Raw genomic sequence first — 24364 nt, 5'->3', positions numbered from 1 at the left:
ACCCGCATGTTAAATAAAGTGCGACCGATGCAGTGTATTTAGAAGACTTCTAGCTGTGGCTTATTTGTAAACCTTGTCCCTGGTTAGATTTTTAAGAAATGAAACGCATACAACAACAGTCTAATACAGGCATACAAGCCAACAATAAAATAGTCGGACAAACAGCTGCTACAAACAAAACACTTACAACAGTCAAAAGTTAACTAATAGCTAATTTGGCGATTAGTCTACCGACAGAAAATGAATCGGCATCTATTTCAATAACCAATGAAATGTTCATCTATATTATATCAAGCAAAAAGTTATCTAACATTCCCTGTTTCCAGCTTCGGATTGGCTGCTTTTCTTGTCTGATGTTATATAAACTGAATACATTTGGGTTTTGGACTGTTTTCAAAGTCAAATGAAATATTAAATAAATATTATAGGATTCAAAAACTTGCGGTATAACATATTCAACCAAAAGCCATATACAGTTCCTTTTTTATTTTATATTTCAACTGTAAATCAACCCAATACAGTGACTACAAAGCCAAAAAGCCATTTCCTATCCTCTATCCATCCATACTCTCAAATATTTAGCCATTTTTCTTTGTGGCATACTATTGGAGGTTAATAATAATATTATTGTTTATGGTCCCAATTCAACCCTTTGCAATATCAAATACTCTGAAGAAGGAATATAGTAAAATGGCGCTTGGTAGCGCAAATGGGTAGATGAAACCAAAACTCCCTCTACTGCCCAAGCTTCTCTGGGGTTTTGTAACACATCTGAAACAGTGCTTTTCTTCTCACCTTCACCAACTTTGGTTACGGTGCTGGTGACGACCTGAGGCTGATGATGTGCTTCTGGACCTCCATGGCCATGTCAGGGATGCTGCTCCTGATGTCCAGCAGCAACACATTCTCCTCATTTGACGGGGGCTCTAAAACATCGAACTGGGAACGCAGCATGTCTGCTTTCATGTAATGACCATTCCGGGCCACCATCCTCTGCTGAATGAGATCATAGTCACCATGTAGGAAGACAAAAAATACATCAGGAGAGGTCGGAGGCAGGATATCTTGGTCCGGATCGGAGGAGGAAGCAAGGGCTTTGGAGCCAGAGAGCAGGATCTGTCTGTACACGCGCTTCAGGGCGGAGCACGCCACAAGAGCATCAGAGCCTGAACGCCTTTCTCTGGGATGCGAAGACACAAATGCACAGTTAGTGAGGGCATTAGTTATTTAGTGATAGTTGCTGAGCTGTAAACTGAAATATTTGGATAACATGAAAAATGTTAGAAGTGAAGTCTGGGCACAAACAGCTATAGAGATGAAGAAGAAGAAGGTGATGAAGAGAGAAAAGAAGGGATAAGGATGAGCTGATAAAGGCTGACAGTGTGAAAGAGTTCTGTCTTTGATGTCGCCGCAGACGTTTTAAGGGATGCCATACTTTTCAGTTTTCCACACCTCTTCCCACTCAGTTAATCTGTTTTTACTTTCCCAAACTCACTTTCCCGCGCTCTGGTTTTCATCTCAATTTTCAAAACCATCTTTGATATTTCTCCAACAATTTCATGCCTGCATATATCTGTTCCTCGCTGCTCTGCTCTTCAGCTCCCTCTCACTCTCTAAACCCATCAACTTCTCTATTTCTGTCATCACAATGTTGTGTTTTCAGTGAAAAATGTTTGCGTCAGTGTGCATGTGCATAATAATCTGTGTGTCAGAAAGGTGTGTTCTTACCTCTCAATGACTTCATGTAGTTTGAGAAGCCAAGGAAATCTGTCCTGAAGACACAAACAATCTATATTTTTCTTATAAACAGCATGTTGTTGATTTCATTGCAACAATTTCATTTTTATCTACAGCAGCAGTTGACCTTGTTAAAAAATATTTTAATCCTTGTGATCAACATTTTTTTTTGGCAGTTGCTTTTTTTACACATCCAGCAGTTACTGAGCAACATCCTCATTCACTTGGAGTCGTGTTTCTGGCCACCTGATGAATGTGAGTCCGTACTGGTTCCGTTTTTGGTCTTTACCAGCTTCTTAGGGAATTATCTGGCTCTTTTGTTGCTAAATGCTCCACTGTGTTGATAATAACTGTGTCTGTCTGTTTTTAAATTTTTATTCCGCTAAATAAACAACTGACTGCTGCAGTCGAAAATAACACTGAGAACAGTGACAGCTATAAAGCTCCATAAAGTCGAGGGGACCTGCAGAATCTGCTGATCTGTAGGTTCATCAGCTTCCCCTTTCACAATTTCATCTGATACATTGTTATGATAAAAATATTCATTATATCTGCTTTAATGATCAGTCATTTACACAACTTTCAGCATAGCATCAGCGGTCAGAGAGGCAAACTTGGGTGAGCTGAGCCCATGGATGTATAAAGAGAACTGGATACAGTGTTGGAGGCTGGGTCATGTTCATTCCTATGAAAGTAGGCTTTGAAACCTTTTTTGTGACCAAACTGTGGAATTACAACTTCCAGGTTCGCCACTTAATACTATGGGCACAAAAAGACTTTTTCTCCATATAGTTGCAATGGGAAAGATACTTATTTAAATCCATTTTTTTTAGCGTCCCACCCTCTGCAAAATCACTTTTTTCACTATCAGAATTTGATCCATTTGGTCCGATAATATATATAAAGTGTAGAAAAGCCACACAATTAAATAATTTTATCCCCATTCAAGTTAGCAGAGGGCCTGGTGCTCTTCCTGGGGGGTCAGATTGCATCATCAATCTGAAGGTTGTTTTATAAATTCAGCAAAAATATTTTTAAAATATGTAGACATGTTGATCCTCCCAAAAATAAAACATTCAGATATGAAAAACATATCTACTAATAACATGAAACAAAAATCATCACACTCATAGTTGCAGTCAGCTGTGTTTATAGCATATGTTATTATTCTAAGTCAGAAGACACACTGCCAATATTTTCTTTTTAATGGACTGAAGTCAAAGACAAAGATTCTTTAAAAGAACCGAGAACAGGAAGACAGACATGGCAGCACAAACATATCTTTGATAACACAGTTATAAGAAATAGTCACTGATTCCCCCCCATGCTGCAGTTAATATGTAGAGCTGAACTTGAATGAGAGGAAATGCATTCTCTCATGTCCTGTGTGGTTCAGCCAACGTCAACCTGCCAACTCCAATAGGCCTACCAGCATGAGAGACACATTTTTGCCACAGCTTGACAGTAACATTCATTCTAAAACTGCCAACTGTTGAGTACTTTTTAAAACATGCCAAAGCATTGGACAGAGCAGGTCCCAGGGTAGTTCTCCCCATCGTTTAAAGCAGATTTCTGAGTGGGAGGTTTTCATGAGCCACCAAACACAGCTCCCAGCAAACTAATCCCAAGTGTTGGCAAGGGGTTGCTCTGCCTGTAAGCTTGTAAACTCAACTTCAGCAGGCAGCCAATTGTTTGGAGGTCTACCTTTATTTTGCACGTCAGCATATACAGAAACAAAATAGAGAAATATTAGACGACAGGAAATTAAACTCTCAACTGTAGGGATGGGAATGGAGAAGCGGTTCCAGTTGAGAACCATTGACAAATTGGAATCGGCAACTGCAATCATTATCAGTTCCTTTTTTATCAATGACGGAATGTTTTTCCGACAGTTGTGCATTTCAAAACAATGATGTCAAACCTATAATAAAAATAAAAATAAGAGTCAGGGCGGAGAGACGCCAAAGCGTGGCGTTATAACAACATAAGCCCACACAGGCAGGGTTATTTGAGAGACCTGAAAACCAAAATAAAAAAGGAAGCTGTAACAAGTTTCTCTCTGTTCATCTACACTGTGTTAAGACTCAGAAATAATAAAACTGCCGTGCTGTGTTCAGTGTCTGCTCGAGTGAAGCTTCCTCCAGCCACTTGTTGATTTCTCTGAGATAACTCATGACACAAGAGATATGACTCAGTCTGTAAATGACTGACATTCAATTTGAGCTGACAAGACACACACACACACACACACACACACACACACACACACACACACACACACACACACACACACACACACACACACACACACACACACACACACACACACACACACACACACACACACACACACACACACACACACACACACACACACACACACACACACACACACACACACACACACACACACACACACACACACACACACACACACACCTGGTCTGTGAGTGGTTCACCTCGAGCCATCTTCTCAATGTTCCCCTGAGGGTGGAAGTCATCCCCTTCGTACAGGGGCCAGCCCAGCTGATGCACGAACACACACGCACACGCAGTGTTAAGTCATACAGTGTGTAGAAACATGATGCAGGAGGTGTGTTTCTGCGTGTGTAGGGAGGGAGACGGATCCACTTACCTTTTCTGATAGAAATGCCCCTAAGGCGCTTCTGTATATGAAAATGAGGAAGAAATTACAGACAGAATTGATACAGTGAAATAATATTTATCTGATCTACTATTTTAAGACAATACTTTTTACAAACATGCTGTAGTTCAGAGCCCTTACATCTGATTAGTCGATTAATCCGCAAATGATAATCAAGGAATAATTTGAATAATTTTCCAAGCTAATCAGTGGGACGATTTGCAGTGTTAATCGTTGTCTTTTTGGCAGACAAAACAAACAATTTTAGGCCATCACATTGGGCTTTAAGAGATGACGGTGATGATTTGTCACTATAATTTTTACTTGCTTTGCATTGAAAATCATTAATTTCACATTCATCATTTTGCATAGTATCAGTAGCCTATGACTGCCAGAAGATTTACACAGATTTCCACCTTGTGATCACTAATGTAAACAAATATCTAATGTAGGCTAATTTCTTCAAAGCTTCGCCATTTTTGAACCCATGACACTGAATAAAGTTGTTGGTTAAACTCTACTCAATGTGCTTCGTACGTGAAATGCTACCTTGTAAGAATTACAAGTCTAGTCTGTCACAAACAAACACACACACACAGTAACATTATACATACTTTCCGCAGCCTGAGACTCCCATTATGATGTAGATCATCCTGTCAGAACAATCCCTTCAGCCTATCAATTGGCAGAAACTGCTGCTGTGCATCTTACTGTATGTACCAGAGAAACATGCAGCAATAAAATCAGTGCTCATGTGACGTAACCTTCCGTTATACTGAACTGGTGGGACTTCTGGGGTCGGACAGGTGCTGTGCTCATAACGTCGTTCACGAAAACGTGCACAGCTGCTATCCTAATACTTACCACTAAGTAGTCATTAGTTCTGATAAGAAAACATATTTAAACAAAAATAGCGTACAGCCTACTGCTATCATCTGACAGGCAAAATATTAACCAAGGCTCGTGTAAAAGAGGTAATTAAACATCCCACTTTACTTGCATGCTGTTGCTGAAGTACGTGATGACGCAGTACGCACGCCGGCTACGTTCGCACTTAAAGGGACAGCGCCCTGTATTGCAGCCAAACTGTCTTTTACGTCATTATTGATAAAAATAAAAATTTAATCTGTTAAAATGAGTTCTAACCGCAGGTGTGTGTGTGTGTGTGTGTGTGTGTGTGTGTGTGTGTGTGTGTGTGTGTGTGTGTTTGATGACATTGCCATAATAAATAGACTGTTGTAGAATGGGAATATGTAAAATTTTAGCATTATTATTTCACCAAACGCCTGTAAACTAATGTAACTTAATTTAATCACCCTTAAAACTTAAGAACAGGAGATAAAATCAGCGAATTAAAAAACACACACTTCACACACTTCACACTCAACAGCTTACAATCTGACAACGCATAAATGGGATCATAATGTGTGCTGAAATTTGGAAAAAGGCTAAAAAAAAGTGGGGGTGAGTAAACCAGAAAGAGAGGGAGAGAGAGAAAGGGGGAAAAACCATCCTCCCTCCACTAGATCCACCAGTGGGCAGTCAGGGGACGGACGCAAGCTCTCCTCCCTCTCACTCTGTTGCATCCATCCGCTTATCCATCCATCCGTCCATCCACCCACCATTCGTTCCCAAGGGCGTCACAAGGGGTGACAAGACCCGACTCGAAGGCACATACATGCATGCATGAGTGTGTCTGCGCGAGTCCTCCGTGTAAGCACCTAGCCTGTGTGCGTATCTGGTCTGCCTGTAGATCTGCTGACATGAGGAGCTGAAACAGAACCGACAGAAGGATGAAAATGCTCCGGTTTCGCAGCCCAAGCATCCGCTCCTTGGACCAAGAGGTCCTCTGCACGATCCGGTTACTGGACGACTCTGAGATCTCCTGCAGCATCCAGGTAGACGAAATCCTCATCCACCTCGTGAATTGTCCTCTGTGATTATTGCAAATATCACGTGGACACAGCAGTTGAAATAGGTTATAGTGAATCAGCCTCTCAATTTAAGGCGATAATAACCCCGTATTGTTTTTTTATTTGACTACTCTTATTATATCAGGGGTTTATTTTCAAGCACTGTTTGAACGTTTTGTTCCTCTTGTTTCCATGCTGCTATGATTAACGGGAGAGGTGGCATGCTTTTAGATTTTCTCCATACTGCCTGTATGATATATGCAGTAAAGGGGGGGGCATATATATCCGTGCATGTGTGTTGGGTCCAAGTAAGAAGAGGCCCACATGGAGAGAAGTTAGGATGAAGTTTGATCCATAGCAGAAGGAATGATGGAGCTGATGGGTGTGGTGGCGATGATAGGGATGATGATGAGGGCAGAGAGCACTGCTGTTTGGGTTATTGATTGTAATTGTTCATATGAAGCTCTGTGTGTGTGTGTGTGTGTGTGTGTGTGTGTGTGTGTGTGTGTGTGTGTGTGTGTGTGTGTGTGTGTGTGTGTGTGTGGGCGTAGTGTAGAGAGGTAGACAGTTGTGCATACCTATGTGCTTTTCACACTGGTTGTCTGGTGAGGTGTGATGATACATGTTGTGTCTTCCTAGCCGACTTCTAGTGGCCTCTGCCACCTGTACAGCACTCAGCTCATAACAGCTGCGTTGTCAAACTTCCAGAGCTATTTAGAAACACAATATCGTTACAAAAAGATCTACTCTAAACTACTCAGAAAAACAAATTTCCTCAAAATGTCCCTTGTATCAGTGAAATATATGTTCATGGGAGCTTTATCTAGTGTGCAGACTCCATATTTCCATCTTTTACATGTTCTTCTGTCCAGCAACTATATTGATTGCTGAGATGTGTGTGCTTTTGTAAACCCCTTTGCCTTAAATCTGATGTCAGCCTTTGGAGTCTGAGACAATATGAGGAACAGAGGAGATCTAAAACTATTTTGAAATCTTTACTTTCTTTCAAAATGACAGAGTCATATAACTTTAATGATAATAGAGTAACTGCACCCACCAATACAATAATTCTTATACTACACGGTTTTGTTGAATACTCGATTCTGATTGGTTAGTCCCAGCATTGTTAATTCTTGCAGACTGTTGATGTGGACCCAGTTCTGATCTGGAGGAGCAGGTCTATCAATCCGTAGAACGATGTCCATTAAATTTAACATCAGCTGTAACCAAAAAAAACCAAACCATTAGCATTCTGTTAAAAGAATATTATGTGTAAATGTATTGATTTCTTGAATACGTTGCAGGGTAATAAGATGGATAATGTAGAGCCAGACAGTCATTATTGGAAGTGGAGCCCTTCAGGGTGATGCAGGATGTGGTCTTGGATCACCCTGAAGGGATTTCATTCACAATAATGACCGGCTCGCTCTACATTATCCATCTTACTCGAAATGTGACTCTCTTCCTTTCACTGAATGGAAGGTGGAGGTACTTTTGAGGTGTTTGTGCGTACATGAACTACTGGTTTTAGAAAAAAAAACTGCATCTCCGTGCACCTAGAGCCTGTTGTTTGTTTTGCAAAAATCAACAACGCCCATATTACCCTGTCTACTCAGCGCAGTTCAAAGTTTGTGCACACGCCAAAGATCGCTAAATGACATTAGTAGTTGCTATCTATGAGTAAGTTAGCAAGTCTGCCTCCATAGCGTGTTCTCGATGCTCTTTATTGATGAGAGAAGACACAGGCGCGTTCACAGGAATCTGGTGCACAGAACTGAGAGCATCCGATGGCAGGGAGCGGAGGAGCTCGGTGGTAGAGGGGGAGGTGCGTGAGAGTGGTAAACATTTGAAATTTGACTGAGGCAACCCGATTTGCCTGACTGCCTGACTGCAGTTTTAAATAATAGTAAAAATAATTAAATATATTATGCCTTCAGCATTGCACCAAATCTTACAAAGCAGCAGCTTGTTGACCAAAGAGTTGAACAGAGTTGAGAGTGCAGTGAGTGATCGCAGCTCCGAACAGCACCTCACCCCATCCTTAGCTGTCTTCAGAAGAAGTTATCAGCTGCCCTGACCCTGTTGTCTGTCCCTGAGACGCCTCAACACTTCAAACTAACTGTCTCGATGGTGTCCTACATGTACCCAATCAATGATTTACAAAACATCATAAAGTGCACTGTGAGAGTAGAAGGAAGGAAGGGAGACAGAGAGAGATGTCTGTTTCTTTGTACCGTAGCGTTCCCATGCATGTATACCTGCGTGTTAAACTTTGTGTACACGTCTGAGAACATCAGAGTGCGGCTTTTCACCCTGAGATGCAAGAGTCCCAAGATTGTGGAAGTGTGTACTTTAGCACACTTTAGCTGTGTGTTTCTATGCACAATAAGAAAATGGACATTTATATTTCTAGCTGACTGCCTTTTCCAGGGCTTTCTTTAATGGCTTTGTGTTCCGGTGCTGAGCTACTCCTTCCTACATATTTCATGACATCCTGTGCTCCTCATGCTACACTTCTGCTGCTCAACAACAGCACTTCTCCTCTTTCCACTCTACAGAGACTTCCATCTCTTGCTTTGCTTACTCTTTTCTCTCTGCATTATCCCAGACCGTCTTTCCTATTTAGTCTTCTCTGCTTTTCTCCATTGTGCTGAATATGTAGGTCAGGATCAGATGCCAACGACTACATTTGAATGCCATTATAAGAAATCATGTGACAATATTGTTCTTAAATTGTGCTTGTGAACATATGGATCCTTTTTTTCCTTATCTGTCCTACAAGGCATCAGTTCTTGACTTTGCATAAAACATGGGTGCGTGAGCCAGGCCGCCTTGGGGCACAATGTTTGGCACCGTATGGATTAATCTGATTAAATGAAGGCTTCAAATTTTCTAGAAAAGCAACCATAAGTGTGAATATTTTTACTGCAAGAGTTTATGACAATGCCAGGAATGGTCTTAGTATAGTCTGACTTACTAGATGTAGACTGTTGATATAAAGCCTGCCATTGGCCGCCTATTTCAGCAGACATACTCCTCCCCTTCTGCTATCTCCGCTATCTATTTTGCAAGGGCACCATCCAAGACAATTGTGGTTGATTTAAATAAATACAGAACATTTCTTTTCCTATTCCAGGATGTTAACTCGTCCAGACATTTCTCATGCACTGACACAGCACAGTGGAGGTAGATCTGGCATTGTGAGACTAGTCATTGTCTAACACGTGGGTCATTATACTGCAAGTACAAAAATAAAACACCTTTCAAGAAGAGGAATCTGTTTTGCATGTAAACACATAAGACAATTATCAAAGACATAAAAAGACAAAAATAAATAAAGATATTAAGAATACAATTAAAATAGATAAATTAAGCTACATTTGTATAAAACTGAATAAATAATACAGTACAAGATATAAATGAGTAGTCCCAAATTGAATTTTATCAAACAGCAGTGCAAACATTTTTAAATGATTTCAAAAAATTTCTGGAAGTTTGTTCCAGGAAATTCTTTTTTTTGTGGTTACATTCCGACATGAAAACCTCAGATTTGGAGAACATCGGCAAGTTGTATTAAATGTTACTGTATACGGTGAGATTTAAACAATTTCATACTTTCTGAATACACACACACAGCAAGGTGCAGACCAGCACCCTCTCTTTACCCTCTTTACCCTCTCCCTATCTTTACGTTTATAATTCATTGATCAGTCATATCACTGGTAAGTTGCCATAAATACCAACTATACAAAACAGCATAATCCTTCTCTTAACAAAATACTATCCACAAAATATCATTAATCTTAGTTAGAAAAACTTAACAAGAGAAATATAAAATCTAAAAATATAAAAAATCTTTCTTTAACAAATACAGTCTAGTCAATGTATATATCCAAAACAATAATATCCAATATCCAAACGTTGTATTCTGTCCAAACTAACTTTTCAAAAGATATAAACAAGCAATACGAAGTAGGAAAATAGAGCATGATTTTGAGTACTACATGGTAATACAACATACGTATATATATATATATATATATATATATATATATATATATATATATTGTGTATCAGGGTGAGCTTGATGCATTTTCTCAATACACACACATGTAGATGCATGAATATTGAAAATATTTCATGTTCTGAGTCTGGAGACATGGCAACAGCCTACAGCATAATTATTTTTAAGTTGTTTACTACGACTCTAAGAATAACTTGACAGCAGAATATAAGGCAGGTAGAGTAGTGTGTGTGTGTGTGTGTGTGTGTGTGTGTGTGTGTGTGTGTGTGTGTGTGTGTGTGTGTGTGTGTGTGTGTGTGTGTGTGTGTGTGTGTGTGTGTGTGTATTTTGTATGTGTCTGCAGCCCGGGGGTTGGATGTGTCCAGCCTGCTGCTCTCATGCTCCTGGTAATGTTAAGTCAGACCTGCTGCAGGAGAGACATGTCAAGATCAATACACAGTGACCCCCTCTGCTTTCAGCTGCTGTCCCCTTCGTCATCCATCTGTCCTTCTCCTCTTTGCCTCATGCCGGCTTTTCATCTCCTCCCTATCTTGCTCTGTCTTTCACTCCACTTATTCTCTGCTCCACTTTCAACTTCATATTTACTCATTTGACCACCTTTTCTCACTTTCTATTTTTACATCTCTCATCTATATCTCTCTTTCCTCTCTCATCCCTCTGTGACACATCATGTATAATTAAAGGGGATCACTGTTCTTCACGAGAGCAACATCAGTCAGCTGTCAGCGATGCCCTACAACACGAGTGTGTATCTGTGCACATATATCTGTGTGTGTGTGTGTCTGTGTGTGTGTGTGTGTGTGTGTGTGTGTGTGTGTGTGTGTGTGTGTGTGTGTGTGTGTGTGTGTGTGTGTGTGTGTGTGTGTGTGTGTGTGTTGGAGGGGTTACTAACTTTGGCTCACTTGCATGAAAGATTTAAAGCAGCCACTGAGCCAAAGTTCTGCAATTACAGACATTAGTTCATGATAGCCAGTAAGAAATTACTGCATGGCACCAAAATAGCTTGTGATTACTTGAACTTTTGAAAGCTTGCAATATATCAGGCTGATTGTTCTGTTTCTATTTCTGTGGAAGTCACCTTATCAATACATCACAGTCTATTTAAAGATGCATATGGTTGCTGGTATTGTTTTTCACTGCATATGCTTTTTACTCGGTCAAGGAGAGGTTTGTATGTGTATGTTTATATGTGTGTGTGTGTATGTGTGTGTGTGTAGCTGGGGTGGTGTCAGCCTTTTATTTACTAGCTTTTCTGTGATGCTGTGTGTCTGTTAGCGATGCTGAGGCAGTACTATTGTTTCAGCTGGTAGGCATTCTTTGAAACAAGTTATAAATAGCATCAGTTTTCTATTCTTATCCTGTTTGCCGGCGCCTCTTTGATGCTCTTCCGAAGATGACTAAAGAGAAATAATCCTTTTTCTGACTTGTGCTCACAACTGAGATGACGCTTGGAGAGATGAGACGGCGGGATAGGAGGGAGGGAAACATCAAAAGAAATGGATGAGATGGGGGTGGGGGGGTGGTTGATAAGACAAAATTCAAGATGACACGGTTGGTCACATTACATGGGCTGAGAGGATGACTGCAGCAAATCAACAGGGTGTAGGAAGGAGTACGAGAGGAAACGGGGTGGAGTGGCTCCAGAGAAAACAGATTAATCAGATTAAAACATGAAACAGATTTGAAATGAGACCGGCATGCAGGGCAGATTTCGGAAGGAAGACAAAGAGGGAAGGGTAAATAAGGGAAGGGGGAAAGTGTAAAACGTGCCAATTGTTGATAGAAAATAATCTACAACGAGGTGGAAATAGCTGAAATGAACCACAGACAAGAGAAAGTAAGAGGTCAGAGGTCACACTTAGCTGTTTGCTATTCATTGTCTTGCTCAAGGACACTTCGGCATCAGATCACCTTTGTGAAGGACGGACTCCTTTCTCACTGTCACATACTGGGTGATAATAATCGCTGCAAACATGTTTAGAATGAGATATCTTTTGCTAGAAGAACAAAGTTGCCATCTAAGTTTATCAGCTCATTGTTAAGCTAATGCACGTATGAATTCCTTTGGTGAGTCAAGAGGGTTGCATTTACTTTCTGCACCTCATCATACTTCTGTTTTAGAATTAGGCAAACTTTGTAAAACTGATTTAAAACCAAATATATAAAATAAGCTGATTGCTCTAAATTGCCCTAGGTGTGAATGGTTGTCCGTCTCTGTTCGTCTCTATGTGCCCTGTGATAGACTGGCGTCCTGTCCAGGGTGTACCCCGCCTCTCGCCCGATGTCAGCTGGGATCGGCTCCAGCCCCCCCGCGACCCCGACCCCGGGATAAGCGGTTGAAGATGAATGAATGAATGAAAGCTAAACAGGAAGTTACATTATTAAGTCTTCAGCATGTTTTATAGAAAGCAATTATGGGATTTTGGGTCATAGTTTTTTCTCCTTTTTTAATCAATACATTGTTTAATTTTGTGGGTTCCTGATGCTAATAAAGTCTGTTCAAAACAGCTGAGCCAGGAAGGCTACTTTATTTCAGCAGGATAATCAATACTGCCTTCTAGGGAGTCCTGGGTCAGTATATTAAAAACATACAATATAACAACTAAATCATTTCAGTCTAACAATCTACACAACCATGCTTGTATTTTCACCAAACAGCAGCCTTTCACACAACATTTCATAACATCTTCAAGATCCAAACGCTTTACTGACTATCACATCATGATAGAAAATTGTGTAAGGCTATGGGTTCACAGAAAACATGAAAATATTCACCCATGAAAGATTCATATAAAATCACATTAAAACACAAATAAGCGCATAAATAAAGGTGTAAAAAAATAACAAGTGCTGACAGTCTGTTTGGTCTTCTTTAAAATGGATATTGCAGTGGGAGTGAAAGAGTTGTTCTCTCTTTTTTGGTGCTCTGAAGCAGACAGGAGTAGCTGAAAGTACTGATGAAGGGGTTGTGAAGGGTCCTTATCTTTGCTGTAGTTCAAACATCAATTCAATCGCATCTGCACTTATCTTGATTTAAACATTTAGATAGATATATGGCAGATCTGTAGGTTTGCGTGACTTCAGATACATGACAGAGAGGCAGTGTGAGGCACACACAGACACACTCATTTGTCCAAAAAACATGCACATGCAAAAACACATTAACTCATGCACTCAGGTGTGAACCTCTCTTTTTGCTGTCTGCTTGTTTGTTTGCCACAACATTTTGAACATCCTGCGGTGCAAAGATAAGACAGCTGCTTCAACGCACCCACCATGAGCGCTTACTCATAACAGCGGTGTTGCGGTCACAGTCATGCCATCATCATCCCACTTTCTCCGCCCTGCCATCCTGTGAGTTAGTGTCAAGCTGTACACAGAGCGAGAGTGATGGAGATCCATTATAATAGGAGCTGGTTCTGTGCCATATATTGAACATTTATTGCTCTACCTATATTGCTGTGGGACCAGCCATGAATGTGGGTTCATGACATGTTTTATATCATGTGTGTTAATTTGTGCATGCCTTTTTGCTCACGTATGGGTTCATGTGAGCATATCTGCAGCATTGCAGGTTATAATACGGTGATTGGTTTTTCTCCTTCCACACTGGGACAAGGTCACAGTCACCACTATGAGTGCTAATCACGGTGATGGGAAGGATTATAGGTTTGATATGTAAATGATTTAAACAGTAGTGTATATTTATAGATATATAGATATAATTATTTTAAAAAATTATATCAGAGTAGATTAGTGTTTCTTAAATCGATACTGACATCAGTAGGTGATTTAAGGGATGATGAAGAGGGAGGACTCCTCTTGTTAGCAAAATTAGCAAAATGCATGCTCACTGTTAACCTGCGATCCCCTCTCCATTTTTAGTAGCAAAGAGAGTGCAGGGGCAGAGAGGTTGTTTAATTGAATATGCTAGTCTGGTCTGCCTGACTCATTGATCTTTTATCTAACTAAGGTTTGAGCAAGTTAGAAGCTATGGCCTCGACCAAGGCTCTGAAATGTGAGTAGACTGAGTGTGTATTGAAATATGCAGTTACAATACAAATACATGACGCTGTCTGTGGTGCTGAAGTAGCAGACACATCTGTAATTGGGACTTTTTCTGTCTGTTCAGTCTTTGTTATATAATATTTAATCTTTTTCTCCCTATGGTACCCTGATGATGAAGGGAGTGCTTTCATATTATAAGTATTTAGCTCTAGCAAGAATCCATTACTGTCGTGGGTCAGTGGTTGAAGAGGTTAAACCCAACATACTCTGAGATCAATACTACACTAGAGCTATGCTGGTTTCACTCTGATATATCACGTTATTCCTTGTCTCTTCACACTGCTTCTCTCAATTTTCACTCTCAGGTATAAAACTAAGATAGCCTGGATTTACTAATCTAACATTTACTGATAAATTATGTGATGGTGGGAGGCTATGATGAGGTCAAGTATGGATTGCTTCCATAATTCAGCTCCCCGGCTGGAAGTGTTTGATCCTCCGCTTCTCTCTTCCAATCTTGTAGTCAGTGCAGCTTCAGAGGATCATTTCTATTTGAGTCATGCCTCAGAAGCTCACTTTTAACATCTATTTTAAGATATTACTATCCCAGCTTTACCTATTTATTTTTCTAGCAGTATAATTATTAAAATTGCCTTAAAAACTAGTCTTTAAAAAACAACTGACCCTGAGGACCCAAGGAAGTGTAGCATCAAGTGTGAGCTCTTGAGATCTATGGGACATAATTATTAGTAGTACCTTATGCACACACTGTGTAGTGTATTGAGAGCATGAATGTATAAAGAGAACTAGATACAGCATTCGAGGTGGAGCTGCATTCAGTCCTATGAAAGTAGCTAAAAAAGTAGCTGCATCTAAGATTACCATGAGGAGGATCAGCACTGCTTCCCCATTATGGGGCCCATAGAGCAGGTGCACTAGAGACTTCGGCAGGAGGAGTGGCTACTTCCTGTTTAGCACGGACTTTCCAAATGTTATCAGGCCAAATAGATAAAACTCGCCATGTAAGTCAGTCATTTTGGGCCCCATGACATCACTTGACGGACCTGATAGTTGCAATTCCACTGTATGGCCACTATGTCAAATTGGCTTCAAAGCTAGTCTTGGGGGCTTAATCATAGGGGGCCCTTATTAACGGTTACACCGCAGAACAGCATGCCGGTATAGCTCGCCCTCTGACGCTCAATTTGGAAATAGCCTGCTCTCAAATAGCTTGCTGTTAATAGCTTAGCATTGCTAAGGGACAAAACTATGTCATGGCAGGTGTATTGCTCAGAATGCATAGAAGCACAATGCCGAGTGTGAAGTTGTATGGGGCGGTTCTCAAGAAAACTGCAAGCAACTATACTGGAGGCCAAGCAATCAACCCTTTCCTAACAACATATTTTGAACAGTAAAATAATTGACAAGACATCTATAATATTTCCATGCTGTAATGGTGCAGCTGTAAATAATTGAGTCTTGTGTGGCTTCACTGACAAGCTGCAACAAACCAGTACACATGTATTTGTTATTTATCAAATAAGATTGTTTTTTTCAACCATGAAGTTATTGAAGACATTGAGACATAAAAATGAAATTTTAAGGGAAGTAGTGAAAAATGTGTTTCTGCATCCTGAGAAACGGAAAGAGAAGAGGTTTTAGCGCAGTTCTTATCCTCTATTTTGATCCTCTGCATCATTCTTCCCTCACTCCACTGCGTCCAGCACATTGATTTGTCTCTGTTGCTTCCTGGTTAAGCCTCTGGATCGATCCCTTCATTGGCTCGCTTGGGACTTGAGTTTTGGGTGGTAAATAGAAACTGGCTTTAGAAATATTGGCACTGTATATAAGGGGACGAACAATGTTGTCACACATGCACAAAAGCCTGCTTACACACTCATCCTAATTGGCAAATAAATCTGCAAATTGGTCCACTAGAGTCTTCAATCTCTATTTCCCCGATGAGTAGATGCAGTGACAACAAACTAGCGTTTGTCTTAAAGGCAGATACTTTTAAATTGCTTTGTGTGGCAGTAAAGAGGGGTCTATCATTGCTTTTAAAGTCTCCTCTCCTTCACTCCCTCCCTGTGTGTGCAGGTAGGAGTGTGTGCTGGTTTCTTCACAGATTGCAGGAGTGTAACGCTCTTTTCCCTCACAGTGTTTCTGCTCAGCCAATTAGGTATGCCGTGTCATGAAACGAGTGGATAAGGACCCGTCATAATTGAGCTGGCATGCATATTAATTAAACAACAAGCAGTGTTTAACTGGGCCAGGGTACCCAGGGTCCTAGTGCTTAACTCGTAATGGTCACAGAGTCACGATCAGAACAAATCATTCACCTGCTTTAGACTGAAACTAATGTTATTATAGCATTCATCATCTAATTTAGAATGAAGAATAACACAGAACTATATGACTACATTCTTCTATAATTCTCAAAGACTCTACTGTTTATCTGTACAAAAAGAATATTTTGTCAGTTGCATAATATGTTACTTACATATTTATTTGCTCTGAACCAAAAATGTTATGGTGAGTTATGTACTGCATTTCTCTATTTCCCATTATCATTTTCCACTGGAGTGAGCATAAACCTAGTTTAGTAAAGAGGACCACTGTTGAGGCATTTGGCAGATGGCTGCAGCTGATGTGAAACTCTCTGTTGAAATACTATTTCCGAATTCAGAATTGTCAACACTCATTTACAGACATGTTTATGCTGCACCATCACAGCTAATCCCTGCGGTAGTCAGTTTACATTTGTCCATCACTCAGTGATACGCTATGCTCCTATTGCTTCCAGAGGCATTTTGTTCTGCACCGATGATAATGGCAGACTAGATGTTTTTACGAATTTACAATAAATTATTGATTCTGTGTGTTTTTATTCTACATATGCTGAGGGTTTTCTATTTTCTTTTTTCTTTAAGTTTTTCTTTGCTTGGTCTGAGCCTGGACTCTGTTGGCTCTAAGGAGCTTGCTTTATAGAGAAAAAATGGTAGAGGATGGATAGACACACTCGAACATACACGTCAAAGTGCACTTTGCTTCTGCTAAACTGAATACACTCTACCCAGGCTCTATTTAAAGTGTGTGTATGTGTCTGTGTGTTCGAGCGAGGCAGAGCGAAGAGCACTTTTCCGTCATTAGGTGAGATCATGTAGAGACAGGGTGACCGGGTTAATTTTTAATGTCCAGCCTTTGGATATATTAAATATGTATTTAGCTCTTGTTGGACATGACATAGACTCTTTACATCTCTCTTCTTCTCTGCCACGCTCGCCTTAGTCAAACCTTCAATCTCTCCTTTATTCACTCTTTTTTTAGCTCTCTCTTTCAGCCTCTTGGCATTCACTCGCTGTCTGGTCTTTTCTCTTGGCGTCGGTCCGCCTCTGTTCTCCTCACGAGCATCTGCCCTGAGAACCAGACAGAGGAAAAGTGTCGTTTGATGATCTGGCTAGAAACGGCCCGCGGCATGGCTGTTTTCATTCTGTTTTCTCCTCGCTCAGTGTTTCTGTGTTTGCTTTTCAGATTTCACAGCTTAGTAACACTGTTGTGATGGATCAGCCGAAAAATCCTAAAGAGATGTAGACAGACAAACACACACCACAGGCAGGCCAGCATGGAGACACAAACGATCACAGCTACACCTACAGGGACACAGGCTTGATTTACAGCTTTCCTGTGTGATAGTGATATAACAGATAACCTGAAGCAGCCAATAGGGACACGCTGTCTATGAGAGCACTGTCAGCTCATCGTTGTTGTGGTGATATAACAAAGGTCACAGTTAGGTCCACCAAACTGTGCTGTTGATGTCTTTGAATGCAGCGTTGGGCAAGTAATCAGTTACTCATTACACACTGAAAAATCAATTATATTACTACACTAATTACTCAACAGCCAGAGTAAGTTATATTACACGTTGGTTTTGTGCTTTTAGTGCCTTTAAACAACTCCAAACCAACATTTCCAATATTGTTTTCACGTGTAGAAGTAGAAAACAAGACATTATGATATATCAAGCAGCCAGTATGTTTAGAAAGGAATACTGCAACCACTAGTTAGCTTAACGTTAACCACACACTAGCTAACGAGACATATCATTAAAGGAATACTCTTCCCTCAAATGACCATTTCTGTTTCAGTTAGGCTTAAGCCTACTCACTGAGTGTTGCCTTGAGCTAATGAAGAAAACTTTGTTTTTGTCGCAGTTCTCCTTGGTGAACAGATAATCAAAAAACAGAAAAATCTTGATGCACCGAAATAATAGGGGGCTGTGTTAAACAGCAGCAAAACATCCATTTACAAACACTCATTAAGCTCGTGCAGTATAGTCCAAATCTCGTTCATCCAGTCGTATCAGCCGCCTTCCCAAACACATGGGAAAAAAAACCCATTTACAACATTTACCCTACTGCTGGTCTGAAAAGCTTATGCAGGCGCAGGTTCGGACATGAAGTGCACCTGTGCAAGCTGGAGACTGTTTATGCGGAGGTGTTGTAAATTGCATTTCATGAAAGTTTGTAAACTCATGTTTGGATATTTGCTGTTATGACTTCAATGTATCAAGACTTCTCTGTTTTTGATGCTCCGTTCCCATGGAGGCATGCAACAATAAACAAGTTTTCTTCAAGAAAATATATGATATACAAATGGTCATTTTGAGGGGGAAGTATTTCCTTAAAAAAAGATAACTTTGGCTGACACTTTCATCACAACAAGGACACTTTCGGCCACAGTCTGATATTGATTCTCCATTTGCACCTCCAGTAAAACAGTGAACAAGCCCACCCCCAAATGGTCCAAGTAACGAAGAGTAACTGGTGTGAGTCACAGTAATGGAATTACATTATTGAAACATAGCCTTATGTAATGGGTTACTATATGTTAACTATGCTTTCCTGTTTGTATCTGGCAGTCTACAGTGAAGATAGCCGATTAAATATTGATATGATAATGTGCGCTGTGTAGTGTGTTTATGAGTTTTAGCCTGTATATGAACTCCTTCTGCGTATTGTGTACACTGCACTTAATTTATTTTTAATTCTTATTCTTTGTTCGTTGCATTGACCTGAAACTGTTGGCTGCTTTTCAACAGTGTGTCTTTTGTGCATTTACTGAATGGTGTTTGCTCTGCTTTGATTGTATATAACATAAAGTTGCCATTTTGATGCTGACTGTGGACATTCAATTAACATATGCTTTTACTACTCACTGTGCTGTTTCTGTATTTACTGTGTGACTAAGTGGCTGCTGTGATATTAACAGGATTTTTTTTGGTGGCCGTTTTTTTCAACAATGCAGTATGCATACTGCCATCACGGCACATAGTAAGACTGTTTACTAAGAAATGGAGCATGACTCACCAAGAAATGTATTTAAAAGGTCGTCTCGATGAGGTGTTTACCAAACAGAACATATGCACAGGATTTCATGTATGTGTAAGATAGAATGAGATGACTGATGTGGCTAAACGGGGTCATATAAGGTGCTGATTTCAGGGTTTAGCTGCTTACTTATATAATGCATTACTGCTCTGCCTCAAAAGGAAGTCACTTTAAAAAAATATATTCTTTTTATAACACAAAGCAGAAACTCTTGGTTTTAAAAGTTGGAACACACCCATCTTTGAATTTGGCTAGTAGTTTCCGCTACAAAAGGTGTCTCCAGGACTATGATGATGACAGCGAAGCTAGAACGTCAAGACACTGCTGCTCGTGTAGAAAAGCCAGCTGAGGGTAGATAGAAATGTGGAATCTTCTCAAACTTTAATCAGAAATTAATCAGAAAATAGCAGAAATACTCCAAAAGAGAAATTAAGGCTCCAGTTAACTTAAGATGTTAAAGTAATTTATTTTCTGCTAACACGCTGGGTATGAATGTTGCTTTAACTGCTGAAACTAAATGCGGAACTGAGTGAGGGCATGAACGTACATCTGATGTTCCAGACCTTTAGTTTGATGAACTGCAGGTCGCGATCATTCAACTGTACAGGCAGCAGCTCAATCACTTGCCTTTTGGTGTGTATCAGCTGCAATGTCTGCACACAAAATAAGCGAACAAAGCAAATGACTCAGACTAACGGCCTTAGCATGCATGGGGAGAAAGACAAAAAGATACCACCCTATTGCTGACGTGGCAGCCATTTGACAAAAGAGAACTACAGGGATGTTGGACATTTTTCTGCTTGATTCACGATCATTTCCATTCAAAGAAAACTAAGAGGTTAGCAGAAAACATGAAGTGTTGAGTGCAATAGAAGTGTGTAAAAAGCTTCACGGTCGATAAAGACAATCAGGACGGGGGATCCTCCTGCAGTTCAAAGTGTGCCTGAGACAAACCTGCCATGATAACACTTTGGTAGTGCAGTTAAATTATAAATATAAATATATAAATATGTGATCAGTTTCCATGGAGACATGTCATGATTTCTGTGTGTGTGTGTGTGTGTGTGTGTGTGTGTGTGTGTGCGCGCACATGCGTGCGTGCATGTATGCGTTAAGATGTGTCTCCAGTGGTGAGTAAATCACAACAAGGCCAAATAGACGTTTCATACTAAATCGGTCAGTCCTGCTTAACTGAGCACAGAATCCACCTTCATCAGCAGGTCGTAGAGCAGTTATAGGACACATACACATACACACACACACACACACACACACACACACACACACACACACACACACACACACACACACACACACACACACACACACTCACACACACACAAACACACACACACACACACACACACACACACACACAGACACACACACACACACACACACACAAAAATCTAAACTTGAGGTGATCTGTGATGCATATAAAATGACAAAATGGCAATCTAAGGAATATTGAATATTAAGTCAATAGGTTATGGAGGTGAGATTACATTGGGAAGAGGTTTTGTTCGGAGGTGGCATAGACACACGTGCAGCATCCATGCATACACTTTAACATGGCAAAGGCAACGCCTCTGTATGTGATGAGTAGATATTGACTGAGGAGCAGGTAATAAATGCAGAGTGATTATTGATCATGCTTTTTGTGCTGTGTTTATGAACTGTATATGGACTTTATTTAATGGCATGTTGGGAGGCTGAGTCGGAAATACGACCTTAGGAGATGGTTTCGAACTAAAACTACTTGGTCATCACATAAATATTACCCAAGAGGGGATTGTTTGCTGGGATTATGGTGGCATGGAGATGCAGCTGGGAGATTATCATCATGGGTGAAAAGATTGCTTACATTAAAGTAGAGGATGCTGACTGATCACAAAAAACATCCTGCGGAATTAAAATTGTAATGTGTTTTGTGTGTTTTATGTCTTTTCAGAGAGACACTAAAGGCCAGTTCCTGTTGGACCATGTGTGCAACCACTACAACCTGCTTGAGAAAGATTACTTTGGTATTCGATATGTTGACCCCGAGAAACAGAGGGTAACTACCACACACACATGCAGATAAACCAAAAGCAATTGGGCTAACACTCAGACGCTCTGCCCGTTGAGGCATTTAAAATGCAGACTGAGGAAGGAATAACAACAACCAAGAGGTGTTACAACAACACAAAAGCCACAAGTACAATAGAGTGCGTCAAGAAAACATCAGTGAAGCAGTCATATCTTCCTGGATTGGCGCAGTTGAGTTGTTACACTACTATATGCTCTAATAGATTTGGAGATTTCGAGTCCAAATGTGCCAAAAGGATGGAGGAAAAATAACTTCCTTTCCTTTTTTCAGGTGTTGCTTTTTATATGTTTTATGTATTATATGCATAAATGGCAGAATAGTCAACTCTCTATATCAATGTTGATATTTTATTGACAATTCCAGAATAAACAGAAACATATCCAGTGATGCTGATTTTAAATGAGTTTTTAATGCACTGAAGTTGCCTCACTTCCCTGAGTTAGTTTTAAGCAACTTGTCACTCAATTCACCGAAAACTTTTGCAAATTGCAACATTTACAAATTGCTCTCTCTCTCTCTCTCTCTCTCTCTCTCTCTCTCTCTCTCTCTCTCTCTCTCTCTCTCTCTCTCTCTCTCTCTCTCTCTCTCTCTCTCTCTCTCTCTCTCTCTCTCTCTCTCTCTCTCTTTCAGCACTGGCTAGAGCCCAATAAACCTGTGGTGAGACAGATGAAATGTAAGTGTCACTTATGTTCGGTTTGAATCCTTCTGTGCAATTTCGATATCATGTACACAACAACAGTACACAACAATGAGCAGAGCTGGAAATATGTGTGTGCGTGTGTGAGTGTGTGTGTGTGTGTGTGTGTGTGTGTGTGTGTGTGTGTGTGTGTGTGTGTGTGTGTGTGTGTGTGTGTGTGTGTGTGTGTATGTGTGTGTGTGTGTGTGTGTGTGTGTTTGTGTGTGTAAGTGTGTGTGTGTGTGTGTGTGTGTGTGTGTGTGTGTGTGTGTGTGTGTGTTTGTCAATTCCGCCCTTTCCCAGAGCTGCTTTGGTGTGAGGAGGTCAAGCTCTGCAATAAACAGGCAACACCACAGGGACTCTGAAAAATACAGGGTCAGGACAGCAAACACACAACAGTGTTAAAGCCCCTGGATATAGAAACAATTAAAATACAAAACAAGTGATAGAAGTGATAGACTTGTTTGTTACATTTTGTAATGGGCAGCATAGCATTGAGGAAATTCACTCAAGTAACAAGTTTTAGGGCTTTATCTCCCACTTTATCCTCAGAACACATTGCTCACATTACCATTTGCCATGAGTACTGACAGGGCCAGATAACACCACAGGTAGACAAAAAGAGACACAATAAAGACAGACAAAGTGACACAACAAACTGCTAGAGGGACAAGTGGTCCAAAATACACAGACATGGCAGATTAGCACAAGCCAGAAGAACTCAGGTGTCAAACAGACAGGTGTTAACAGACTGCCTTCATAGAGTCATATAATTTGCTTTTGGCAGCAGTAGCTAAGTCCGTGGGGACTTCCAGGAAGTGGAGGGTTGCTGGTTCAAGTCCCTGTACAGACCCCGTATGGGATGTGAACTGGTAGCTGGTTCTGGGCGCTGCTGTGATGCCCTTAAACAAGGCACTGAAGCCCCAACTGCCTGTGGCGCATGTCAATGGGCAGCTCCCTTGCTCTGACATCTCACTATGAATGCATCTGTACAGGTGTTTGCACGGGAGTAAATAATTTCATTTTCGCTGTGTGATCAATAAAGTATATCTTCTCGGTCTTCTACTTTCTACTGCAGTACATTTGTGTGACAGCCTTAGTCACTTCTTACTTTGCAGTTTATTAATACAAAATTTAAATCAATCAGTACATTCTGATATATTATAAAATATTAAGCTGACCATCATTATATAAAGTAATTAAAGTCCTACCTTTACTAGCTGCAGCATAAAGGTGGACACATTAATAAATCACTTATTATAATTCAGTAATAACATATATATATATATGAATCTGAAATGGGCCTTTCTGCACAATGAGTAATTTAACTTTTGGTATTTTAAGCATATCTTGATGCTAAAACTTTTGTTACTTAAGTAAGATTTAGAGTTTAGCATTTGTACACTGTGGTATTTCTACCTTTACTTATCATACTAGTACTTCTTATTCCACCACTGACTGCGACACAAGTAATGAAACAGCCAAGCAGTGTACTGTAGCTGCAAAAATGCCAACGTAAAATCATGTTACAGTGACTTGTGAGATAGACTTTATTTCTAGAAGCCAACGTTATATTACTGCACTTCATGCTCTACACTTCCTGAGAAAGAGCAGCTGAAGGAAACAAGGGAAGAGAAGTCTGCTTTTGCTTCGTAAAATATTTAAACACACTTCGCTTTGTCAGCTGCCTTTTATACAAAATCCAGAAGCAAATTCACCTTGGTGTCCTGTACTTTTTCTTTCGTATTTTTACATTCCTATCTACAGTAGTTGTCTTAATCAAATTGTCTTTCTGATCCCAGATCCTGATGTTTACTGTTAAAACTGATTTAAAACTGAGTTTAAAATTCACCCACCATTTTAATCACTGTCCTGTTCGTTTT

The 24364-nt window shown here is 40.3% G+C and overlaps 2 protein-coding genes across 2 annotated transcripts in view; one reads left to right on the top strand and one right to left on the bottom strand.

Annotated features, from left to right (window-relative positions):
- Positions 1–718: 718 nt before the first annotated feature.
- LOC310946297 (putative gluconokinase) lies at positions 719–5382 on the bottom strand. Its single transcript, XM_083912736.1, has 6 exons — positions 5246–5382; positions 4996–5091; positions 4373–4403; positions 4177–4263; positions 1729–1772; positions 719–1180 (listed from the first exon to the last, which is right to left on the bottom strand). Exons 2-6 carry the CDS (start codon positions 5031–5033, stop codon positions 811–813), a joined length of 570 nt encoding a protein of 189 aa, XP_083768862.1. The 5' UTR covers positions 5034–5091; positions 5246–5382; the 3' UTR covers positions 719–810.
- A 781-nt stretch (positions 5383–6163) lies between these two features.
- Positions 6164–24364, top strand: part of frmd3 (FERM domain containing 3) — a gene marked incomplete at its 3' end in the record, with an annotated part of 58072 nt that continues 39871 nt past the window's right edge. The window contains exons 1-3 of the mRNA XM_083913226.1: positions 6164–6279; positions 21668–21772; positions 22436–22478. Coding sequence (XP_083769352.1) covers positions 6175–6279; positions 21668–21772; positions 22436–22478 — 253 coding nt within the window. The 5' untranslated portion in view covers positions 6164–6174. The remainder of the gene's footprint in view (positions 6280–21667; positions 21773–22435; positions 22479–24364) is intronic.

Source organism: Echiichthys vipera, assembly GCF_963691815.1.
Source record: "Echiichthys vipera genome assembly, chromosome: 4".
Taxonomy (NCBI): Eukaryota; Metazoa; Chordata; class Actinopteri; order Perciformes; family Trachinidae; genus Echiichthys; species Echiichthys vipera.
The sequence above is the reverse complement of the archived record's forward strand: the minus strand, read 5'-3'. Positions and strand labels throughout refer to the sequence as shown.

Coding starts and splice junctions, on each gene's coding strand:
- LOC310946297 (XM_083912736.1), bottom strand. CDS start 5,033: ATGATCTACATCATAATGGGAGTCTCAGGCTGCGGAAA. Junction 4,264..4,372: donor GGGCATTTCTATCAGAAAAG/GTAAGTGGATCC, acceptor TTCGTGCATCAG/CTGGGCTGGCCCCTGTACGA. Junction 1,181..1,728: donor CTACATGAAGTCATTGAGAG/GTAAGAACACAC, acceptor TTCGCATCCCAG/AGAAAGGCGTTCAGGCTCTG.